This window comes from Bactrocera dorsalis, chromosome 3 (genome assembly GCF_023373825.1).
Source record: "Bactrocera dorsalis isolate Fly_Bdor chromosome 3, ASM2337382v1, whole genome shotgun sequence".
In the NCBI taxonomy this organism is placed as follows: Eukaryota; Metazoa; Arthropoda; class Insecta; order Diptera; family Tephritidae; genus Bactrocera; species Bactrocera dorsalis.
The window spans coordinates 80,543,572-80,569,262 of NC_064305.1; the positions used below are offsets into that span (position 1 = coordinate 80,543,572).

The 25,691-nt window shown below is 35.7% G+C and overlaps 2 protein-coding genes across 5 annotated transcripts in view; both read left to right on the forward strand.

The window, feature by feature from the left end:
* The window catches only part of LOC105230025 (protein sax-3), a 363,063-nt gene that overhangs the window by 331,607 nt on the left and 5,765 nt on the right, over positions 1 to 25,691 (forward strand). For 3 of the 4 annotated variants that reach the window (XM_049452773.1, XM_049452772.1, XM_049452775.1), the window contains exons 13-20: positions 35 to 205; positions 15,692 to 15,784; positions 15,985 to 16,183; positions 20,925 to 21,046; positions 22,096 to 22,248; positions 23,312 to 23,633; positions 24,198 to 24,418; positions 24,519 to 24,735. In XM_049452773.1, the coding sequence (XP_049308730.1) occupies positions 35 to 205; positions 15,692 to 15,784; positions 15,985 to 16,183; positions 20,925 to 21,046; positions 22,096 to 22,248; positions 23,312 to 23,633; positions 24,198 to 24,418; positions 24,519 to 24,735 (1,498 nt within the window). The remainder of the gene's footprint in view (positions 1 to 34; positions 206 to 15,691; positions 15,785 to 15,984; positions 16,184 to 20,924; positions 21,047 to 22,095; positions 22,249 to 23,311; positions 23,634 to 24,197; positions 24,419 to 24,518; positions 24,736 to 25,691) is intronic. The other variant, XM_049452774.1, reaches the window with a different exon arrangement.
* Positions 1 to 25,691, forward strand: part of LOC105229981 (apolipoprotein D) — a 527,418-nt gene that overhangs the window by 165,473 nt on the left and 336,254 nt on the right. The window lies entirely within an intron of this gene.

Genomic DNA, 25,691 nt, shown 5'->3' on the forward strand with positions numbered 1-25,691 from the left:
AAAAAATATTTATAATTTCTTTGATTTCTTCCAGATCTCCGGTTTAAAGCCAGCCACGTCTTACGTCTTTCTCGTCAGAGCTGAGAACTCACATGGACTGTCAGTGCCCTCCGGTCTCTCGAATGTCATTAAAACTTTGGGCACAGAATCGGGCACAGTGCCGCCAAGTGAAATATCTGCTGCCCGCGCAGTGCTGAGTGGCAAGGTGAGTAAAGCTTCGTATACTTCCATAACTTTTTATATGTAAAAGCTGATTGTGTGCTATATTGCTAGTTGACCGTTCGATTTGCCACTTATAAATATTTCAACAAAACGAAGGTGTTATTTTCATCTATTTTTCTTGGCTCTAATATTAATTTTCCTTCGATAGATATATAAGATTGCTTCTGAAATTCTGAAAATGAAATATATGGGAACTCTCAAAGCTTTTAAAGCATTTTACATATAATTGTGACTGAATGAACAAGTGCAAATTCTAACTTAATTTGTTTTATACCAGTCTACTTGATTTGTGTCACATGTCCGTTCGATTCGCCACTTTTCAATTTTTTAAACATGTAAAACTGTTCTTATTACCAACATTTCTGAGCTCTAAAATTATTTTTTAGAATATATATACTGAATCTAGTTGTTTAGTTTATTACTTCTAATAGTCTGACAGTAAAATATGGAAATTGAAAATGTTCAAAACTTTTTACAGATTATTCCGACCGAATAAACGGTTGCTAATTTTATTTCATTTGTTTTACACCTTGAATTATACCAGTTGTGTGTTCGATTCGGCACTTTCCAATTTTTCAAATCTACATATTATTCTGAATATCTTATGTAATTTATGCCAGTTTACCTAATTTATACCAGTTTTATCTAATTTATACTAGTTGTTTGTTTAATTCGTAAGTCTTCCAATATTTTAATTCTACATATTTTTTGATTATCTTGTATTCTTTATACCAGTTCTACCCAATTTATACCAGTTGATTCGATTCGCCACGTTTCAATTTTTTGAATCTGGAGATTATTCTAAGCATCTTATGTGCTATATACCATTTTACTTAATTTATACCAGTTCTATTTAACTTATACCACTTCTACTCAATTTATGCTTGTACGATTCGCCACATTAGAAATTTTCAAAAATTCAAAACTATTCCTACATTTTTTTCTTTTAGCTCTAAAATTTATTTCCTTTGAATATAAATTATCTTGTTGTACGAATATTATTTCTAAAATTCTGCTAACAATATCTGTGAAAGCTCTCCATTCAATGGAGAACTTCTGTTAAATCAGACTTTTAAAATGTCTAAAAATTTCTGTTCTACAAGCAATGAAATGCCCTTTAATATAACTTCATTTTGTTATCAATGCTTGCGCACAGCCAAAGTTCTACTCACAACAATTTGATAAATGCGTTCATTTCCACCACAAATGCGAGTCGATGCATCAATTCAAGCGCTACCGCACGCCAACAACTCCAACACTGCAACAGCACCAACTACTGACCCACTTTTCATCGTAAAAATTGAATAAAAATCGTATTTTTCCGCCATTGCACAGCGGAGGCACGGTAGAATTCGTTATTTCACTGCGTATTTTTTATGCCATTTTCCGCACGCCAGATGGCGCATGAACTGCTAAAATTTTCGCTTGGAAAACGCATAAATATTGCGCGTTTTTTACGTTTGGATTGCACACCTGAGTCAATAAGCGAAAAAATTCGAAGCGAAGAAAGTTATGTGCAGGGAAGAGTGTATAAATATTGGTTTACGTACGAAATGGACGCAGAGCGCAAGTGAGCAGCGAAAATTTGTAAAATTTTCTTTTTGTTTTTGTTAAAAGAGGAACTGGACACAATCGCGTTTTTTGGTTTTTTTTCTGTAAAAAGCGGAACTGGACAGAGGCGCGCTTGGAACCGCGCAGCAATTGACCTAAATTGCAATTAACCGTTTGAGTGTCAAGCTATCGAAGAATAATCGAGCTGCGCGATATTTATGCGCCCAAAAGTATGCAGTGAATACGCTGGTGACGTGAAAGCCTTGCTTGTGTGGGTGTTAATGCTTATATAAACATTATTCTTCAGCAATTAACTTACGACGACAGCGAGAAAAATTAGTATAGAAGAGGGTTAAAGGCAGCAAAATGTTTATTAGGAGGGAGTGAAGCCGAATTTCGGCCATTGCAAAGCGGTTTTTCAAACCAAGCTGGCAGGATATTTATTTCTTTTATGTTGTTGTTATTTTTTTATGCAAAAAAATATATTTTTGGTTGCTGCTTGAGCGATTATCATAATTCCTGCCGGGAGTACAAGCAGCAAGCAGTCGAAAAACAGTGAAACCCCCACTAGCCGACATAATTATATTCATTTGTACGAAGAGCAATCGCTGACAAAGCGCCACAGGATATTGTTTGTATTGTTTGCATGTATATGAATGTGGCGCAGAGCAAGTAACCCACACAAATTGTGGGCGGCAGCACAAATTATCATTAATATAAAATATGATGTGCAAAGCTGGAAACACTCAATGCCGAGTTAGCGGCTTACGGTAAGAAGCACGAAGATTGGTTGTCGCATGCTTACATAAGCGAATACGTATATGTACATTAGGGTGGTTCAAACAAAAAATAAATTTTGCTTGGTTCTTTCAAAAAAGGATTTTTAGACACTTCTAGATAAATGGGCGAGGATTTCATGACGAATTTAGGTCTATTGTGCCCTAGAGACTTCTAAGGAAATCTTTTGAAGTATATCTTCAGAAGGGAAAAATTAAATATCGCTGCCAATTATGAAGATAGATATTATTTTTCTAACTGATAATAAGATAAAAATATAAACCTGCAAAGCGGAGGACCTTCTTGTTTAAATTAAGAGCTCTTATTTGTAGACGTTTTCTTAAAAGTCTCTAAAAATATATTTTGCAGAGCACCAAGCGAAAAAAATTTCGATTTTTGACACACCCTTATGTAAACATATGTGAGTCTATGTGAGCATGCGAGAGCCAAAGCAAAAATATTCAATTTCTAACCCATCCCAATGTTTATAAAGAATACAAAATTCGATTTTTTTTTACCCACCCTAATGTATATAGAAATAAGCTTAAGATTGCTGCATTGAAAGAAAAAACATCCCGGTGCTATTAATTTGTGGCAAAGGCGGGCGCTCAGTTCAGCGCAGCATGCCTGCGGCGGCATACTATTCCGTTATTTATTTATGATTCCGTTACAATTTATTGCGTGAATAATTTTTATAAATTGTATGTGTTACGAAGCACAAGAAAATACATCTAAAAGAGCAAAAAAAAAGGTTTCGGAGAAAACTGCGAAGAATTTTCGTGCTGAAAAAGGCCAAACAGGTTTCAATAATCACTTGTATTCGTGCTTGTAGCGCCTGCATATCCTGCCAGCCACACTTTTTGTTGCGCGCACAAGAAGTTGCGTCTATTGTTGCCACATATTTGCATTGCGCCCGAGCTGCTATTCTGACCTGCACATGTGTGCTTATATAAATGTATGTTGCTTACAGCACGCATACACAGATGCTTGTCTGTGAACCTCACTTACAGGTATGTGTGTGTGTAACTGCCTCGAAGCGCAGTTTTTACACTGCATTAACAATGATTGATATTACCACTTAGCATCGCTGCGCACAATAATAATAGAGGTGTGCGCGGCAGGCTGCCTGCTTTCAGCTCGCAGCTACAAGGCTTATACAATATTTAGATGTGTGATGGTATTTATATATGTAGTATATAAACACAGCCGTCTTGGCGCAAAGCGGCAACTTAGCACCAAAATACTTTCAGCAGCGCCTCCAGCTGTATTTCCTTATAACAATTTCCTGTACCGCCTGCACCGCGCGACTGTTTTTTTGCCAACCATTTACACTGCTATCCTCTTTGCATGTTTTGTTCCCTTCTTTTTTGCCATTTCTCCATATTAAATGATGCAAAAAATTCCAAAATATTGTATTTTATGCCACCTTGCTGAGTGTGTGCCACGCCTCCTCGCCTAATAACATGTCAAGCATTTGAATTTATTGAGGCGTATGTATTTTTTTTGCAAACTTGCTTTGTTACTTTCCGTATTCACATTGCTTATCTGCAGGCTTAGCATACATTGAGGCGCGCTTGTGCTTTGTACACGAGCATATGTCAATATACAATACAAATGTATGCTCGTACATATATATGTGTGCATTAATATGCGTAAGTAGTTAGGCGTGCTTGCTGGAATATCGAAATGCCATCAATAATTTTTGTGGATATTGTTTCGTGCTCCCAGGAGAAATGCGTTTGCTTAAGGATATAAAGAGTTTGGGAAATGTTATAAGGATGCTAATATATATAGAATGTTATATATGTGTGTATACAGCCTTACTCTGCCACAAATGCTTTGCTTTGTATGAGTACACTTGCAGAAATTGTGTAATTTCGCTGAAAATCGTATGTTTAATTTACTTGCCGTAGCATACTTCAAGGCGCAAATATTACTTTTTCATATATTTTAACCAAATTTTTGATATTAATCAAACAAGTAGCAACATTTATCTATAAAATAAATATTTTTCTTTGTTCTACCTTATATACTAACTTCCTTATATATATTCCATAAACAATTTTCCTCAGTGTGCCACTTACAATTGCCCCTCAACCTGTTTAGCAATAAAGAAATTTGAATTATTATTACCCATTATTTGTTGTTTCGGCTGAATTGCCATTTTTTCTCATACCTCTGCGCTGGAGGCGCTCAACCTACATTGTTATTATTATTATGGCAATTTTATTGTTGCCTGACTGCTTAGCTGCTGTAAGTATGTATGCCGTGTATGTTGGGTATGCCTTAGCCTGCGGGCAAAAATATTAAGTCGAATTACTTAAGTTTGCCTAAACGATAAGGTCGAAACTGCGTTTAATTTGCCGGAAGGTTTTTCTTCTCTTTTTTTGAGGATCTTTAGTTATAATCGGTTTTAGATGATTTCCCGTTGGAAGTTTTTTGGGATGGAAGTTGGATTAATTTTGAAGGCATTTTTCGTGTAATAGACGTTATCATTTGTAAGCATTTTAATATGGTTCAGTACGAGTATGTGCTTATACACATATGTAAGAATTTAGTTATTGCTTAGGGTTAGCCTCAAGATAAATTGAGGCAATTTGCTATTTATACGTATTACATTATATATAAAAATATTTTGAATTTTTTTAGTATTAAAAAATGATTTTTTTTATTTTTTGAACCAATCATACTAAAGAAGAGACTAAAAAAAAAAAATTTAAAAAATATTCATGCCAAATTGCAAGCAAATGGTGCGATTAGAACTTAATATATCAACGGTAGCGGCTGTAAATAATTCGAATTTTCATATATGAAAAAAAAAATTTATATTGAATTTAGCGAAATATAAAAAAAAATTAAATATATAGACTAAAATAACCCCTTAAACGTTAAAATCTTAAATAACTTTTGCAATTTTATGCGCTTCTCCATAAAAAATATTTGTATGTGTGCACCAAATTTCTGTATAATTTTTTTTATTTCTCTTTTTTGTGTCAGTTTTATACTTATTTCAATAAAATTTCGTCCTCTTCTGCCTCTAACTTCGCTGAAAGCTATAACATCAACTACAACTTCATTTTACTTTCTCCGAATTTTCACTTAAAATTACAGCATATCACTCATACGCCGCATACGAACTACCAGCCAACTTTTGTTTCGCCTTTTTTGCCATATTTCTTGAAATTTCCGCGCTAACTTTCACAAAAATCAAACTTTTGCTTCACTGCGCCTAAAAGTGTGCTTGAACTTGCAGCCATACAAATAACACGCACACCTCCATTTGCATCACTACGCAAGCGGCGTCTATGTACATAACGTTTTCTTCACCACCAACGCACTGCAAAACTGGTGCGTATATGAAATTGTTGGAAAATGTTCACGTTTCCTTGCAACATGAAGTTGCGAAGCTCAAAGTTTTCAACTAGAATTTTCTGCATTAATTTTTTCCAATTTTTATCGCTTCAACTAACACATCGACATGCTGTCTTAGTGTGTATAGAAGCATGATGGAAGTAGGCGTCTGGCGGCAATCAAGCCAGTTGGAACAAAGTGCCCAGCACGACCGGGCGCCGTCAACCAACCCTCAACGCGGTCGGCAGCATCATTATTATCGACAACGCATCACTGTGTATGTGTGTGTGTTGATAACTGCCGTTTGCTTTGGAGGTGAGCGTGCAATGCGCAAAATGAAGCAACTTGCAGCAAGCCACAAAGCGAGGCATAAAAGCCGGTGAAGGTAGCAGTGGGGTTAGCAGAGGAAAAAACTACCGAAAAATAAAAAGAATGAAATTGCAGAAAAAATCTCGAATAATGGATATGGCTATTGCAGAGATCTGAAAGGTGCAGCGAAGCGTAGGCATAAGGGCCAAGAAGTTACGGCCTCATAGCGCGAAATAGCCGCTCGTTCAATATCGACATTTTCAATGACAGCCATCGCTACCCTCAACAGTATCACCGCAATCGCTGACAATGAAGTTGAAGCTATGAAAAGCCTGGCCGGCGCTTACAAATCAGGCTTTTCAAATATGCAATCAAACAAAGTAACGGCATTTGATAGGCAAAACATGGCGGCGGCGCTGCGGCTGCCGTCAATGCAATTTGCGCTGCGCTCAGTACTCTTTGAGTGAGTGAGCGACGAGCGACTGGCAGTGAAATGTGGCGTGGCGAGTTTTTTTTTTAATTTTTTTTGCAACCTTTTTCAACTTTCCGCGACTTTCAGCAATTTTTTCCGCAAAAATTTCTCGCAAAAAATTCGAAAATTTTCTGTTGCTAAAAAATTAAGTGCCACACAATGATGCAGCTAAATAAAGTGCGAAAACTGCTTTGGCTGCGCGGCAAAAAGCGTCTTCAAGTTCATGCGTCGTCTAAGTTCGCAGACGAGTTCGAACAATCCAGCGGCGCGCTGCTGCATTTTATGGTGTTGCAACGTGGCACTGCCACTGTACGGAACTTCATTTCTCTGCCTGTGAATGGAAAGAAATTACAATAATTGTTACTTTTCCGGCGCAAATTGCAAGAAAGCAAAATTTTCATAAGACAAATTACGATATTTTTGTTGTCGTTGAAGAAATTATTCCACGGAAAGACAGAAGAAGAAGAAGCATACATTGTTGCAAATACAATAAGATTTGGTATGAGTAATGATACTATGAGTTTTCGTTTTTGTAAAGTCTGCTTGCAAGCATATTGTCTGAAAAGTTGCAAAATTTTAACTGTTAGTTGTTGTTACTGTTACACTTCATTATCTCGATTGCTGTCACTTGGTGTCTGCTTGTGATCGGTGAGTTGGCCCTTCGCTTCATTTCATGTGCTTGAAAATTGTTCAGTATTTTTATTTAGAATTTTGTATATACTTTATTGTTGTTAGTAGATTCTGGTAATGAGCTATTTATGAGATGTTTAATTGCTTATATTAGCTTGAGATGTCGATTAGAGCAAATACTTACATGTGTACCTGGAATGTGTAAAGTGATAGAAGGTTTGACATTTTCATAGAACATCGATCCATAAGAAGAAGCACGCATATCATCAAAAAAAACTATCAAGACCTTTTTCTTCAAATTTTATTATTATTGATTAAGCTCTCTCTGCAATATAGTTTAATCACCTGCGGTAGTGGAAAGCTCTCCTTTGTTTTTGTTACAAATATCGATACTCTTGAAAACAAAATAATGTTTGTATAAATTAGCCGTTTATAAAGAAAAAAGACTAAAAAAAAATTTCTCAATCTTCAAACCATTATAAAAGTATATTTCGACTAAAGCTTGCAAATAATTAAGACATTGTATCACAGCGGTATCTAGCGGCAACCTATGGTGGAAAGCTTAGCATCAAAAATGAACTCCACTGCACCACAGTTTCATTCAAACATTAAATCTATGTATAATTTGAAGTAAAATATTCCTTTTTTTATAATAAAAATCCGTTTTCGGTATTGAGTTTTTTAGTTGGAGACTGACTGTCTATAAACATGATCGGAGCGAGATTAAAATTATGTTCAGTAAATGATTCTCTCTGGTTTGGGTTGTTGTTGTTGTGCTAACGACAGAATTCTGTCGGGTGGACGATTCTTGACCGAAAAAAATACGAGCCTGCTTCGATTACGTAGACCCGACTGCCATGGGAACGGTTTAGGTTTAGGTCTCTTATAGCCTTAACAGCTGGCAGTGTTAATCCGGATTATCTGCGTACTTAATCAGATCCAAATTTGTAAGTGACAGACATCTGCTCGTCATTTTAATAATATTTTCAATGAAAATGAATAAAAGATAAACATTGCGGTTGTTAGCCGACTAATTTTTACAAAACCATTTTTATTACAGAATCACATCAAAACATTATTTTTTAAGACTGCATCATAGTACAATAACATAACATCACAACTGAAAACTTCTTGTTTTATCATTGAAAATTAAAAAAACAGCTATTAATTAATGTTGCTTGTTTTTCATTCACAATAGATTAAAATTGGCCATTTTCGAATATGTTGCCAACGAAAATGCAGCTGACTTTCAAAAGTTTTGAGGATTAAATGGGAGTTAGCAACGGAGTTATCTTCACTAACTCCTGAATTAATAGGAATTAATGCAGTTACTGCACTAGAGTCATGCATAATACTACAAGGCCGCAGGACCAAAGGAGATGATTACTTCGAAGTTTTGTGGTTGAAAACCTGGAAAAGAGTATTGCAAGGAAATAAGTTAGACTTCTTGCAGCACTATAATAGTATTGTCAAACGGAAGCGTTAATCCGGATTAAATTTGTAAGCATGACTCTACTGTAGTAGCAAAAAACTGTAAGCCTGTAGCTACCCTTGCTGGGAAAAGTCTTTGTATTTGTTCGGAATCCGTGTGTTCCGGATTGTACTGAATTCTGAGCTGTACCAGTGGTAGTTTTGAACTTTCCTTTTGACTATGACAGTAGCATGTATTTATATTTTTCAGCGATTGTGAAGCTCTGGAGGATATCATGACTGACATTAACACCATTAAGCATCTATGTTTATTCGCAGTTAACTTATCCATAGTTTATATAGGTTACATAACAGTTAAGGCATAGAAATAATGGTATTATTCCAATGGTATGCTAAATCATTTCTATTATTTTTTATACCCTGAACGGGATATACTACTAAATTTGCTACGAAGTTTGTAACACCCATAAGGAAACATAGGAGACCCTATATAGTGTACATATATAAATGGTTAAGGTGATGAGCTGAGTCGATTTAGCGATGTTCGTCTGTAGGTATGTACCCATACTAGGTACTCAGCTTTTGAGATATCGACTTGGAATTTTATATATGTCGTTTTCTCTCCCAAAAGCTGGTAATTTCTTAGAACTACTGATATCGGAATACTATAACATATAAGAGTCATACAAACTGATCGATCAAAATTAAGTTCTTGTATCGGAAAATTTTTATTTGACAAGAAATTCTCACAAAAATCAAAATAGATTACTCTCCAAGGCAGCGCTACAATCTCTGTACAAAGTATTCAGATCGGAACACTAGAGCACATAACTGCCAAACAAACTGATTTATCGAAGTTAAGAAAAAATTTATTATAAACACTTTTACATTATATGAAATTCACCGGTGAAGTATTGTATAGTTTTGGTGGAAACAGTTAACGTACTTTCCATTCGATTTATCTGGAAGCGTTTTTTTTTTGCACTTAATTAGTCACACATTTATTAAATAATTAATTGGCGGAGAACTAGGAACTCCTTAATAGTTTATGTACTAATATATACTAACATCACTAAACAAAAATCTGAAATAAAGTTTGCCTTTCACTCATGAAAGTCGCAGAAGCCAAATTAATTTCGAGAAAGATTTTTAAAGAGATAATTGAAAAATACATTTTCATGCCACAAAAGCCGTGAAAATATTGAAAAAGTAGTTAACGTTTAATGTTTCTTGCTTTGCTGATATGATAAAGAGGCGCAGCATGCATTTGTACAACCGCCTCTGGAGTACGATTGTAGCGACACAGCAACAAACACACACACACTCATGTTCTAAAATGCTACTTGCCACCGCCGCAATGCATGTTCACGCGATAATTGCGCCTTGTTAGAGATTGAAAGGCATTTGTAGCAAGTTTTTTTGGTGTGGCACGAAAAACAGTGGCATGCAACGCGCTTGGGCAACGCTTGCCACATAGCAACTACACATGCATATGCGTTTGAGCGCATGTGAAAAGTATTGTTGGTCAGTGAAGTGACAAGGCACAGTTAGTGGCAACAATAGCTGGAAAAACAATTGCTGCTGTTTGTGCAACATGCATATGTATGAGTGTGTGTGTGTGGAAAAAGTGTCACAAAGATTGCTTGCTGATAAGCAGCCGCTTTTTATACACACGCTGCTATAACTGTGCGCCATGTCTTGTGGCACATACACTTGACTCGCAGTAGCTGCCACAACAGCGGTAGTATGCATGCAACAAGCACACAGAGTACAACATGATTTTTGCTAAACGCCTCGACTTTTGCATAATTTATGCATGTTTACAATGACAACAAAAACAACCACCAACAACAAACATGTAAGGCGGTTAAGCAGGCAACAACAGCAGGAACAACAATGTCTGCTTATGTTAACTTGCATATTTGTTGCATGCAACAAGCGCCATCTGAAACACGCTGCCAATGCGGCAATCGATCTTTGTCCAGCTGCTGCTTGCAACGACTTCGTGCCGCTTTTTTATCTCGGTCTTTGCAGCTACTTTCCTGTGCCAACGCTGCGCTCTCACCACATACTAGCCGTGTTGTGGCATGCCGCTAGACGCTGAAAAAATACAAAAAGTGCAAAACGCGAGGGTTTTTCTGTCAGCTTCGGTCGCATAAAATTTAAATAAAATTGAATTTCATAAACACGCGTGGCAGGCGGCGGCCGGTAGTGGCTTTTTAAATGCCGAGGAGTTGCAAAGCAGTCGGAAAACAACACCAGCAACAACAAGTCATTATGCATAAATGCTTACAAAGTACAGCGTTCTTGCAATACTCTCGAACACTTGCCACAAAGCTGGTTGCCAAATGATTTCCCGTTGCAGTTTAGATTAGAACTTTTTTCTCGCTTCCTCGTGTGTGTTTGGGTGTCTCCGAAAGGTGTCATGTCTTCATTTCGCACACTTTTTGCAAATTTATTTTAATTTTTCTGCATTTTTTGCACAAATGTTTTGTTTATCTTGAGAATTGCATGTCACGCGATAAAGTGGTGTTAGGAGCCGATTGCGCTGCAATTGCACGAAGCAGCCGGCAAATATAACGGGTGTGCTACTGTGCAACTTACAAGCGAAATGTTGCTCAGCAACATATTGATGCTGAGACTTTTTTTTACTATTGACTGTTTTGTGCATATATTTTTGAAATTTTTTGTTGCAGCTTTCTTTATTAAAAATGTATGTTATTTGTGATGCCAAGATTTAGTAATCAATATAGTAGAAGATTTGAAACAAGTTTTTGATAAATTTCTTATCAACAGAAAAAAAACAAAATATATGTTTATAATAAAATATCGACTGTTCAAAAATAAATTTCGATTTTTTCACTTTCCTGAATTATTCTTTTTTTAGTTTTTAAATTGAAGTGAACATTTTCTATACCTTGAGTGTTTATTGAATTTCATGAGAAAGTTTACCATTATAAAATATGTATACCATCAGAAAGTGGAGATTTCAATAAACTGTAACAATAAAATAAAAATAAAAAAATTTTATATTTTGACGTTAGAAATTTTTATTGAAAATTGGTTTTAAGTCTTATTTTAAAAGTACAAAAATAAAATAGTTAGGGACATAATTAGGTATGCCAAGGCAATCACGTCCAGGATAGCCTTCAACATCAAATGATGATCAAAATGTTAACAGAATAAAGAAATTGGTGAATAAGAATCGGTGATTAACAGTCAGAGATCCTACTGGCATTGTTGAAATATCGGAAAGTTCATTGAAAACCATTTTAAAACATCATTTGGGCATAAGAAAAACGTAAGCACGGTTGGTTACAAAATCACTAAATTTTTTTCAAAAACAGCGTCGCGTTAAAGTATGTGAAACGATGTTTTCCAACTACCAGAATGTCTTGAAACGTATTCTCACTAGCGATGAGTCTTGGATCTAAGCTTACGACCCGGAAACGGACGATCAGTCGGCCTAATATCGTGGCAAAGTGGAGCGGAAGGAACCACCTGCAAGTACTCTTCGAGTACTGAAGTATGGTTGACACCAAATTTCTTCCGGCCGACCGAATTGTCAACAAGCGATACTATTTGAGTGTAATTCGTCATGTGCGCCAAGCTAGTCGTAAAATGAGGTCGGAATTATGGGCCGACAACTCTTGGTTTTGGCATACTGCATTGATTCTTAGTGAATTTTTCGCCAAATTTTCAACGAATATTTGACCGCAACCACAGTGTTGGCCTGATTTAACTTCGTTTGACTTCACCAAACTCAAACGACCGCTCCGAAGAACCGTGTTGAGTCAATTGAAAATATCAAACGTGAATCCCTAAATGTCTTTAACAACTCTTTCGAGGATTGCAAAAAACTTTGGCTCAAGTGTATTTGGGCCAAGGGGGATTACTTTGAGTTGGAGTCATAAACTTTGAAGAACATATTAAGAAGTTAAAGATAAAAAAAATTTAATATTTGAAATATTCACATTCGTTTTTTTGTTATGTGAAAAAGGTGTTTGCACAAAAGTTGTAGATCCTTTTATTAGCTACAACTGTGTCATATAACATTTCTCCAGAGGACTAGTGGATTTGCCGCAAATTGAGTTAAACCGTTTTTTACACTTACAATTTCAAACACCCCCCTCTTCTTGCTCTTTCTGACCTCAGATCGCCCGCGAATCACTCTTCCTTTAACTTTTGATACTTTGTCCTTCGTTTCCAAGGAGTTTCATTTTACTAGGTTTTTGTTTTTGCGTTCAAAAATTATCTACCATGGTCTGAAAGCTATACACAGAAGGCAAAAGTTTAGTGTATTAAGATAAGGTAATCATATATTTTAAATTATTTAAAAAAATAAACATATTTTTCAAAACAAGTCTCACATAACTCTCTCTTTCCCAAGCAAAGTACTTGGAATTTTAGTGAAATTTTTTTAATCATAGAAAGGTCTGTTTTCCAGCCCTAATACGTTCAATTTTTATCTATTACGAAATCTTTTTATTTTCAAAAATTATATTTTAAATCGCACATTTTTAGTAATCATGAAGTCTTTTATGTACTTTCTACCTTCAAAACTACTACCTATCAAGGTAAAATAAATAGCATGTGTCCGAAAAATCCAATAGGTGGCGATGGAGTTCAGATACCTTTAAGTTACTTATTTACAGTCCGATTGAAATCAAACGCTAAATTTAAGCACAAAATAAATTTATATTAAGGTTTTCCATCCTTTTTCTCATAAAATAAGTTGGACAGCTATCACTAAATTAAAACTTGAAACAACACCAATTTCAAGTCGGTATTATCGATATATGATTTATTCTTTGTCGGTGCATAACTATCTTTGCTTTCAGTGAATCATATTTAAAATTATAATGACGCTTTTTCCAATTTTGACAAAAAGTCATGTTTTCGTTTGGGAAGTCCTACAGAGTATAATGCTTTGATATACCAAATATCCATAAAAATCTTAAAATTTGTTAAGTTGGAATCACGATACGGAGCCATATAAATATTCTACAGTCTATAACTAGTACACTTTAGCTTTTGTATTCAAGTGTTGCATTCTTTCGAAACTGCTATTTCATAATTCTCAACGAGTTCATGGAATAAATCAGTTATTACTTGGCTCTTAAAACCTGAAAATGGACACCGTCTATCCATCTATATGTCTATATATAGGCGAACTAGTGTCTCAGTTTTTGAGATATCGGTATAAAATTTGGTTTACGTCTGCTTGTCGCTTTTATCTATTTGCCGCAACCGACCATATGGAGCCACTGTATCATATAGCTGCCATACAAAGTGATCGATAAAAATCAAGAAAACAGTCAGCAGAGAGAATATTTTTTTCTTTTTAAGTAAATCGATCTAAAATTTATTTATTTATCGATAATTGTCGAGTTGCAAAGATAACCATGGAAGTTATACTAATAGTTAAAATTCAGATGAAATGTCAACAACACATGCACCACAGCAGAGGATACAAGTGTTGCAAATGCCGCCTAGAATTTTGTGGCAAGCTAAAAAATTTACGAAAGAAATCACTGACGCATGTATGGGTGTTTATATGTATGTGAGTGAGTGAATGTATAATATTTTTTTATTTATTTGTAAGGGACGCAATGCGTTGTTGCATATTGCATTGACCCGTTTATTGGGGCATGAAGCGCAAATATTTGCAACAGTTGCAGCGCCAACAAAAACAGCAATGAGCTCTACATGTAAAATGTTGCAAGTAAGTGAGTTTAAAAAGCAATGCAAATACAACGATCTGCAGCAATATGCTATCACAGCAAAAACGAAAGCAAAAAATGCATGCCACAACAACAAAAAGTGCTTAATAGCGCAAGGTTTGCAACGAAAATGGAGGATAAATGAAAAACTTGACACTTTTTACCAATCAAGCGCGGCCATTCATGACTTCGCTGTGCATATTTATATAAGCATGCAGATGCATACATGTGGTTATGACAAGCTGGCCGCACACACACATATATATATATACTCCCAAACATGCATATATTTGCAGACAATTTCTGCCAGGCATTGATTTATAGAGCGCGGCTTGTGGGTGGCGTGCAAAAAATTATTTCATTATAAAGTCATTAAGCGGCAAATTACACTCAGTCACCAGCACACAAGCATTTTCGACATGTGTCTGTGTGTGTATGGGTGTGTGCGTGTATGGAAATGTAAACATTATCTCCGCTCATCCAAAGCTGCGCCAATTTGCACAGCGTTGCCATGCTCTTTGTGGAAATTACATTTTTTGTTGTTGTCAGAAAACTGCAAAAACATTACAACGGTTCAAGCCGTGGCGTATAAATTGCGAAAAGAAATTTAATTTCAGTTGCATTCAGATTTTTTACATTGAATATATTTTCAATAAAAAGTGCAATTCGCGCAACTGTACATATATATACAGTTATAAATGAAAGAAAATATTGATAGCGCACATGTCTGCAAATATTTTACAGTTATTTTATGATATACCCATAGCAAAGTGATATACAGCGACTGAGCGCCGTAAAGTATGCTATAAATTTACTTATGCGACTAATGAGCTGTGCGCGGCCCTGCGTTGTGTGCATGAGCGCGCCGTTATTGGTGGTGAATTGAAGGTTGAAGTTGGGCGGTTAATTTACACAGCGTTGCCATAATTGAAAACTCTATTTGTTGGCTGCAAAAAACGACAAAATTTAAATAGTAAAAATACATACTAACAACTGGCATACGTAAACACGATATAACGGTTTAATTATATGACATATGTATATGCATATTTATGAGCCTACAACTAAATACATATATACACATATAACGGTATATTTATAGCACTTTTTTTAGCTCTCTCAGCTTTATTTCCCAATTCACTCTTTAAATTCTCCCCGCCATTTTAAGTATGACCGCAATTTTTCATTGTCTTTATGCGTTGTGTTTTCTTTTTTGTTGTTGCAGGTTGTCGAATTAATTGATGCCGCAGCAATTAATTCCACCGCCGTACGTCTGGACTGGGTAATGCACGTCAGTGTGACGGAAAAATATGTCGAGGTAAGCGCTCTCTTTATATTTATACACATACACATTTAACACACATATACAAATACACACAGAGTTGCATTTCATTAAAAGTATTTATACACAGTTAATAGCATAATTAAACTGTTTTCTTGACTTGCTCATTAATTGTCCGCGCATCAATTGCACGACTTTACGCTTATTCTCTTTTACTCTTTCACTCTTTGCCACAGGGTCTTTATATTCGTTATCGCGATATAAGCGCCAATTCGCAGCAATATAATATTTTGACTGTGCTGAATCCCTCGATCGAATCGCATGTCGTCGGCAACTTGAAGGAATATACGAAATATGAGTTTTTCTTGGCGCCATTCTATCAGACGCTGGAGGGTCAACCGAGCAATTCGAAAATCGTGCAAACTTACGAAGATGGTAAGTAGAGTGTGTGTGGTAGTAGTAATATAATATTATTAAGATACATGTATAGGGTGATTTTTTAAGAGCTTGATAACTTTTTAAAAAAAAAAAACGCATAAAATTTGCAAAATCTCATCGGTTCTTTATTTGAAACGTTAGATTGGTTCATGACATTTACTTTTTGAAGATAATTTCATTTAAATGTTGACCGCGGCTGCGTCTTAGGTGGTCCATTCGGAAAGTCCAATTTTGGGCAACTTTTTCGAGCATTTCGGCCGGAATAGCCCGAATTTCTTCGGAAATGTTGTCTTCCAAAGCTGGAATAGTTGCTGGCTTATTTCTGTAGACTTTAGACTTGACGTAGCCCCACAAAAAATAGTCTAAAGGCGTTAAATCGCATGATCTTGGTGGCCAACTTACGGGTCCATTTCTTGAGATGAATTGTTGTCCGAAGTTTTCCCTCAAAATGGCCATAGAATCGCGAGCTGTGTGGCATGTAGCGCCATCTTGTTGAAACCACATGTCAACCAAGTTCAGTTCTTCCATTTTTGGCAACAAAAAGTTTGTTAGCATCGAACGATAGCGATCGCCATTCACCGTAACGTTGCGTCCAACAGCATCTTTGAAAAAATACGGTCCAATGATTCCACCAGCGTACAAACCACACCAAACAGTGCATTTTTCGGGATGCATGGGCAGTTCTTGAACGGCTTCTGGTTGCTCTTCACCCCAAATGCGGCAATTTTGCTTATTTACGTAGCCATTCAACCAGAAATGAGCCTCATCGCTGAACAAAATTTGTCGATAAACACATTTCGAACCGAACACTGATTTTGGTAATAAAATTCAATGATTTGCAAGCGTTGCTCGTTAGTAAGTCTATTCATGATGAAATGTCAAAGCATACTGAGCATCTTTCTCTTTGACACCATGTCTGAAATCCCACGTGATCTGTCAAATACTAATGCATGAAAATCCTAACCTCAAAAAAATCACCCGTTATATTAGTCAAATGGATGAATAAGTAAGCTTATAATAATAATTAAGTTTATAATTTCGAGATGTAAAAGTGGTTAGAAAAGCGCTTTCAAGTGCAGGAAGACCTTCGAAAAAGTCGGTCTGGTGTTGAGGAAGATTTATCTATGAAATATTTTCCGAAATCCAAAAAGCAAAAAAAAAATACTACTCGAATGAAGATGATTGGGTTTCGCGGAAGCTTGGTCAGCGCTGGGCCACCATCAGTACATGTGCTGTCGCATAAATCGATCGCAAGAGACCTAGTAATCTCTTTGCCCTCAGTTCGGCTAGCCTCTCCGTAGTTGTGGGACTTTTAACGGGCCGTTACCCTATTGGCGTCCACGCAGTAAAACTGGGAATCCTTTCAGATACCATCTACAGAAACTGTATGGAGAAAGATGAGGTGGAAAGAACTCAACACTACCTTCTTAACTATCCCGCGTGTGGGAAGTCTAGACTTAAACTTGGCAGCGCATACCTTCAGACATCTCACAGAAGTGGCGGTAATGGAAATTATACGCCTGTGCAAATTTGTATTGGCTACTAAGAGTTGTGCTAATTTATGAGCTCGAACACTGGAGTTCTTCTGTTCTATGGCCGCACAAAGGACTAGAAGTAGTTCACGTGCGATGTTTCATCAGCATCTAATCTAAATTAATCTGAGACTAGCCAAATTTTAACAATATGGATATTACCAAAAATAAAAATTATATTTCAGAATGGCTTAAAAACCGAAATTAAATTAAATTCCTACCATCAATACCTGGTCTAAGAAGGTGGTATAATTGGAAGAAACGCTTACTATAAATTTTGCAGAAAACTCCGCCCAACGATATTCAGCAGAATCGTCTTTTTCAGTATATTAGGTTAAGTTTGCTATCATGCAATACATAGACCTGCAGGGCCTTTGTAATGCCAGTTGGAGGTTAAGTTTACTCAACGCGCTGTGAGATTATTGCCTAAATTATCGTTTGACTAACGGAGGTTATATTGATTACGCCTTCCTCAGTGATTAGCTACCTCAGCAGCTTACCGGATCGCAAAGACCTCTGCCTGGAGATACTGTGGTATTCCGGAAGCCTGAAGGGTGACCTGAGATCTAGCTCTGCCCAATAGATCCCGGCGCCTACTCGTATCAGTAATTTTTTATTCGTCTGTATAGTTTTTGAAGGTTACATTGGGAGATTACAAGCCACTGTGCCATCCTCATTTAATGTGAGGTACTGGATGAGAAATTTTTTTTTTACATTTTACAAATTTTGAGTGGTAAGGTTTGCGTGGCCACAAGTGTACCCCAAGCCGTAGAACAAACTGTGCCCAACCCCAAGTAAAGTTGTAAGGGCCAATTACGCTACTAACCAACATCGACCATTTTCTTCTTATTGAGGTAGAACACAACTTTTTGCTTGAGATCAGGTCACACGTAAATAAGAAATTCCGCTGCTTTTCAAAGTTAGCTCCAAAAATTGCAATAGGGGCCATGGAATCTCGAAATTAGTCTTATTGTAAAACCTTATTATTAACAGTATTACGGTAGTGGTGGGAATATGCAAATTTTCAGCCTATTTCATTGGTGAATAATAATTATTTTTGTCTAAGGCATATTACGGATCAAGTAACCGGGTCAAAGACAACTCTTTCAAGATAAAATTTCAAAAAACACTGCGCTGATTTATTTAGTATTGATGTCATTTTTAAAGTATCTAAGGGCCATTTGTGCTGATATGCTCATTGCATGCTTTCTTTATAAAAAATAATCTAAGAATTGATTCACTAGAAACCGAACTCACATGTAAATTTTATTTTCACGTATTACAAATCTTTATTGTCTCTGAGAAAAATATCAAATTTTCTATACACTTGTGTGAAGGCCTCCAGCCACGAATGGAATAGCCTTGAGCGCTTTCAGTGAAGTTTTGTGGTTTTGGCTGATTTTTCTAGCACCATATGTCAATAGTTCCATGAGCGTAGTTCAATTAGAAGCACAAGATTCCAAGCAAACTCGTTGTTCAATTTTTTTGTTGGTAAAATATTTTAACCTTTCGAAACTGAATAATATCTATGTGGCAAATTCTATACACTCATGTCAAAAGAAAATAAAAATTATTTGTAAGGCGTTAACAGTTATTTAAAAATAATATACATATATATTTGCATTATTCAAAAACATCGACACCTGTGCTCTAAAAACTCGCCTAAAGAGTGGTAATAAATTCAAAAATAAATAAATATAAACAGCAGTGTTATTGTATTTGTATTTACGCACAGCATAAATATTTGTTTAGAGACCACACTATTTATTTTTAATAACTGAACGAACTGCATAAATGCTGATACTAAATTCGCACTAAAAACTAAAATATCAAAGGATATTTGCAATAAAAGCAACACAAGCAGAAATATATAAACAAAAACAATAGTACCTCTAAGGAAGCAAAATGCGTAAAAATATGCGAAAATAAAATATGTTAAGCTTTACAGTTATTTGCTGAAAAACGCAGGCTTAACACACATAATCAAAGCGAATGAAAATATTTGCGGAGCTTAAAATTTATACTTTTTTGTGAGCACACGCTGCAGCCGAACGCAAAACTACCCAAAACGGGAAGTAAAACTTTAATTTCAAAAATTTAATTGGTCAAATATTTCGCCTAAAACATGAATGTGAATGCCGCTTTCAGAAAGCACTATAAAGCAAATACAACAACAAGCAAATAAATACATCAATACAGGTAACACAACATAAAAAAACAACAAGCGACGCAGAAAAAGGTAAAGCAAATGCCGCTTTTTAACGGAAATTCTGCTGGAAAAATAATCATAAATGCCTGTATGCAAGTAAACGTGTGTATGTGAGCATGACTTGGTGCGCGTGCGAGGCCAATAACCGCAACCACACACACGCACTTTTGCACGCTGGCGCTGCCGGCAGCAAAAAATTTCAACATATGCACATACACATATATACTTATATATGCATATTTCATGGCATTTTCCACCAGCACTTTTTCCCGTGAAACACCAATTTTTTCGGCTGAGTCACTTTTTCTCCGCTATGCTGTTGCTCACTGTTACTTCACAGCGGCGCCTACACATATGCAACAACATTTTACAGGCAGGCTTTTCATTATTAACAAGTTCGATGTGCTTACTGCCAGAGCTGCCATTTTAAAAGTACACAAGCATACTCTCGAAATCACATGTATACATATATATAAAGGGTGATTTTTTGGAGGTATAGGAATTTAAAAAAAAAAACAGAAGATTTTGTGAACTAGCCAATGTTTTGAGTTAAATTTTATGATAGAACAGAAAATGGTTCATTGATATGGCGTACTTTAACAAATTTTTTTAAGGGTTAGCGTCACAAGACAGTTCCCTTGAAATTCGCCAGAATCAAATAAAACTAGAAACCAGAATCAAGTATAACTTGACTGTTTGATCTCCAAATACAAATTTTTTGCTTATGAGCTGGCGAAACCTGCAATGTGTCTCATCACTAAATTCTGTGAAGGACTCTGTTACTTTTCCTTACTCAATATGAGTTCTAGAACTATATAACGACAATATTTGAACTATATCCTTAGTTTAATAAAAATAAAAGTCAATATTTGGCGTTTTTGCCATTTATTAGTTTTGAATATTTTATGTATCTAAAAAAAAAACACCCTATACCTAGTATTCAGTGTGTATTAACAACTTTTTGAAACTTTTCGCTCTTCACTTGCGTTCATTACAGTGCCCTCTGCTCCGCCGGACAACATTCAAATTGGTATGTACAACCTGACAGCCGGTTGGGTGCGTTGGTCACCGCCGCCGCCGCAGCATCACAACGGCAACTTGTTGGGCTATAAAATCGAGGTAAGTGGCGGTGTATTAAAAATTCGCTATTTTCACATGTATATGTGCAGCTATATGAAGTTGCCATACTCCTGTAAATATTTCATTTTTTGTTTTTGCATTTTTCATATTTTTTTTTATTTTTATTTTTTCATTTTTCTATTTTATTTATTTATTTATTTTTTGTAAACTGCGCTCGCCAATGTAAATGTAATTTTGTGGCTGGGCGAGTGTATAAAGTTTATGAAAATTTAATTTGAAAACTTTTTTCTACACCATGGTATTATGTGCTTCTATGATGCGGGTATTTTCTATTGAAATCGCCATATGCCGGCGAAAAAACTGCCATGGCAATATTAAATTCTGTAAATTAAATTTTCATGGTATTAAAATATTAAACGATTTTGCGCTTTTCGACTGTTGACAGTATTTTCGTGATATCAAGCAGCAAGCGCTTTTTATTTGCACTGAAAATTTTTGCTAATTAATTGGGTGAAATTGGCAAACCAAACAATATATGCAGATGGTAGACTTCTTAGTAGTAGAAAGTTGATAAAAATATATTAAAAAATTAATTTAAAAGACTATAATACAATTAAAAAGTTTTAAAAATATATTTTACACAATTAAGAAAAAATTTAAATTTAATTTAAAATAGTAAATAAGCAAAAAATATTTTTTAGAACTTAATTTTTCATAATTAAGGAGTAAACCCAGGGGTTAAGCTCAAAAATTAGTTTATAAAAAAAATATTTATGAAAGTACTGCAACAATTGTTATCAATTTTGAAGGCTATATTTATAAGTATTTTCCGAATTTACGGTAAAAATTTTGAAGCAAAAATTACATATTTTTCAAGTTGCATACGGCACTCACGCTGCTAAGGAAAGTTCAATGTAGTTGCAGTGACAAAATCAATCAATTACAAAATTTTAAAAAATATTATTTATTTTTTTGTACAATTTATTTTATTTACAAACCTTCCTAGTAACTTTAATCCATAGTTTACTAACTCAAAAGAATTTTTTATTTAACCAAAACTCACATTTTCTAACTTTTTCTTGAAATAGGTCACAGCTGGCACTACACTCAAGGTATTGGCAAATATGACTTTGAATGCAACAACAACTTCCGTGCTACTCAATAATCTAACCACCGGTGCTACATACAATGTGAGACTGAATTCGTACACGAAAGCGGGCGAAGGACCATACGCAGAACCGGTAAGTCTATAGGGAGCTCTAAAGATCCAAAAAAGTATAAACAAGAAGAAAAGTTAACTTCGGATGCATCGAAGATATAATACCCTACACATATACAAAAGTTCCATACGAGAACTTGGAATGTAATTAGTAATTTTGTATGGCTGTTATAGGTTATAGTGGTCCGATCTGAAAAATATTGTTTGGAGATAATAAGGTTGGCTCGGACAACATACAATTGTCTCCAGTTCTCCATACAAAAAACTGCTTTTGAGACATCAATTTGTATGGCAGCTATATGGTACAGTAAGCCAATCTATCTGACCAATATGTTTGTATGTTTTACAGTCGTCATAGATCATAATCTGTGTCGAATTTCGTGACGATATCCCGTCAGCTAAAAGGTTTTCCATACAATAACTTGAGTTTAATGGGTCAGTTCGTATGGCAGCTATATGCTACAGTGGGCCGATCTGAACAATTTCTTCGAAAATTAAACTACTGTATAAGGCAATAAGCCTCGCATAATATGGTGCAAATATTTCGCCAAACAACAAAGTTCTCCATCCATCACTTTATACCGAGCGTTCAGTTTGTATGACAGCTATATGATATAGTGGTCCGATCTAAAAAATTTCTTGGGTGATTGTACCATTGTTTCGGAAAATTATTCATACCAAATTTCGTGAAGATATCTCGCCAACTACACAGACTTAATATGCGATAAAGGTCAAATATCGGTGATTCCGGAACCGCTTCTTGGGAAGAAAATGAGAAATGTGCAAAATTTAAAACGATAACCTCTAACTATTGAAAAAATAACAGATCTTGAGAAGTTTGTGCATTACGAAGTGATAATTACTAAGTTTTGACAACTTCAGCTGTTTGCGTGACGTCACTTTAGCGTGAGTCTGACAAATATTGCGTTTTTTAATCAAAATATATTATATACAATAAAATATTATTTATATATTATAATCGTAATCCTCTAATGATTCCACAGGTACTACATATATTTTCAAATAAAAATTTCTATTCCTTGCTCTCACTCCATTCCTCTCTTTCTCTCTTGCATTCTCCTTAGGTCTCACTTTTTATGGATCCTACACATTTGGTGCATCCGCCACGCGCACACCCTAGCGGCTCGCATAGCGGCATAGCCGGCAGTCACGGCCATCCAGCTGGTGCTGGTGTCGACGGTGGTCATTATGCTTATCATCCAGCTGGCATGCCGGACGATGCTGCCACCACCACCACACATCATAAATCAACGAATGTTGTACATCAAACTTGGTTTATGGTTTTGGTGATAGTCTTTCTGCTAGTCATATTCTCGGTCACGGTCGGTGTAATGGTATTCTTTAAACGGCGTCACAAGCTCACCAAAGAGCTGGGACATTTAAGTGGTGAGTAGCAAGAATTTAAATACGCTTTTTTACAGCTATTTTTAAGCAGCGCTCTCATTATATATTTTTGCTTCATATTTTGTAGTGTAAATATATATTTTTTTTTTAATGACAAGCATGCTTGCAGCAATCAATTTGTTATGAAAAAGCAGTAAAAATACACGCTTGTTGCTTCCTCCATATTTTTCTCTCATTAATTCGTCAAACTTCATTACTGCAAAAGTCGCGTGCAACAAAAATGTTTCAACATGCATTATATATACACATACTCATGGTATGTGTTCGTCACTCGCTCCGCAATTAATTAAAATTTGTTCGCGAAATTCCTCTTACATTTTCGCAAAATTAATTGCTGCCTCATCTTTACTCATTTGCATTCGCGATTGCGTGAAATTCCATTTTATACTTCGCCTCATGCAAAAAGAAATAAACATGTATATAATATAAAAAAGATGTATATAAATTTAACGAGTCACCGAAAATTGTCTCCACCGTCATATTTCATCACCAAATTTGCATGTCTTCTGCTTTGTCCACTCACTTTCATGCCTTTCTGCACTGCAGTAGTCAGCGCCAACGAAATCACCGCGCTGAACATTAACGGCAAGGACAGCCTGTGGATTGACCGCGGCTGGCGCACCACCGACACCGACAAGGACTCCGGCCTGAGCGAAACGAAACTGCTATCGAATGCGAATAGTCAATCGAATTATACGTCTGACGGTGGCACCGACTATGCCGAAGTGGACACGCGCAACATGAGCACCTTCTACAACTGCCGCAAGGTGAGCAAAATAATTTTAAATTATTTTTGCTAAAAGTGAAATTATGCACGCCATTCATTACTGCATTCACATTTGCTGCTTCTTCTTTTGTTCCACACAGAGTCCTGAGAATCCGACACCATATGCCACGACCATGATTGTGGGCGCCTCCTCTACAGAGACCACCTGCATGAAGACCTCCTCATCGAGCACTGACCAGGATTCGGGCACAAACTCACCACACTCCGACGGCAATGCACCACAGTGTGTGGGCGCTAATGCGCCTGGTGTGCCCATTGTGGGCAGCGGCAAGCACAACTATCACCCATATCCGCCAGGTTAGTATTGTTTGTGAGAAAATACTTGTAAATGTTTGATGTGCTTTTGTTTGGTTTATTTTTCCTAAGTTTAATTTGGTTTTCATGCTACGTGCTTCATATGAATTATTAGTTATTTTTTTATAAATTATATTTTCAATTTTTTGTTTTATATAACTCTGCTAGCTACCATTTCAAATATTTTATTTTTTTATGCAGAATTTTATATTTTTGTGTCACTAAAATTAATCACTTTAAGCTTCAGTTTCAGTTTTGCCTGCCACTTTGCAAAATCTTTTTCGTTTTTTTCTCAGCATTTACTTCACTATCTCTAATTGCTCTCTGTCAACTGATACTATTTGTGACTTTTGAACTTTTAATTCTTTACCTCATACCCCTTTCTACTCTTTCTTATGTTCGACTAAATTCGTATTCCGCTTTGATTATTTTTCTAAAAAAAAAATCATATATTAAAGTCCCTTGTCTTTACTTGCCATTCGGACATCATTTTGTTCAAACAATTTCCTGTTTTACTCGTTATTGATATCCTTTTGTATCGCTCGCTACTAACCAGCAAATTTACGAGTATACAGTTCCAACCCAGTAGAAGTTAGGAGAAGATTAAGAAGTAGACCATTCAGAAGTGGTAACTGTGGTAACTTGTTAGGAGATGAGTAACTTAACGAATATAAAATTTATTATTCTGAACATAAAACCAAAATTAATTAAATTGAAAAATAGCACTATTAAATGTTAGTAGATCCGATGAGTAAAAACCAAAAAAATATCTAAAAAATAAAAATCTTGAAAGCTAAATAGTATGAAAGTTTTTTAATAATATTTGACTAGCTATGAGGTATAATACCCATACACAAAAGTTTTCATGGAAGAACTTGATTTTGATCTTGATTTATGTTTGTATGGCAGCTATATGCTATATTGGACCGATCTCAAGACTTTATCGCAGATTTTACTAT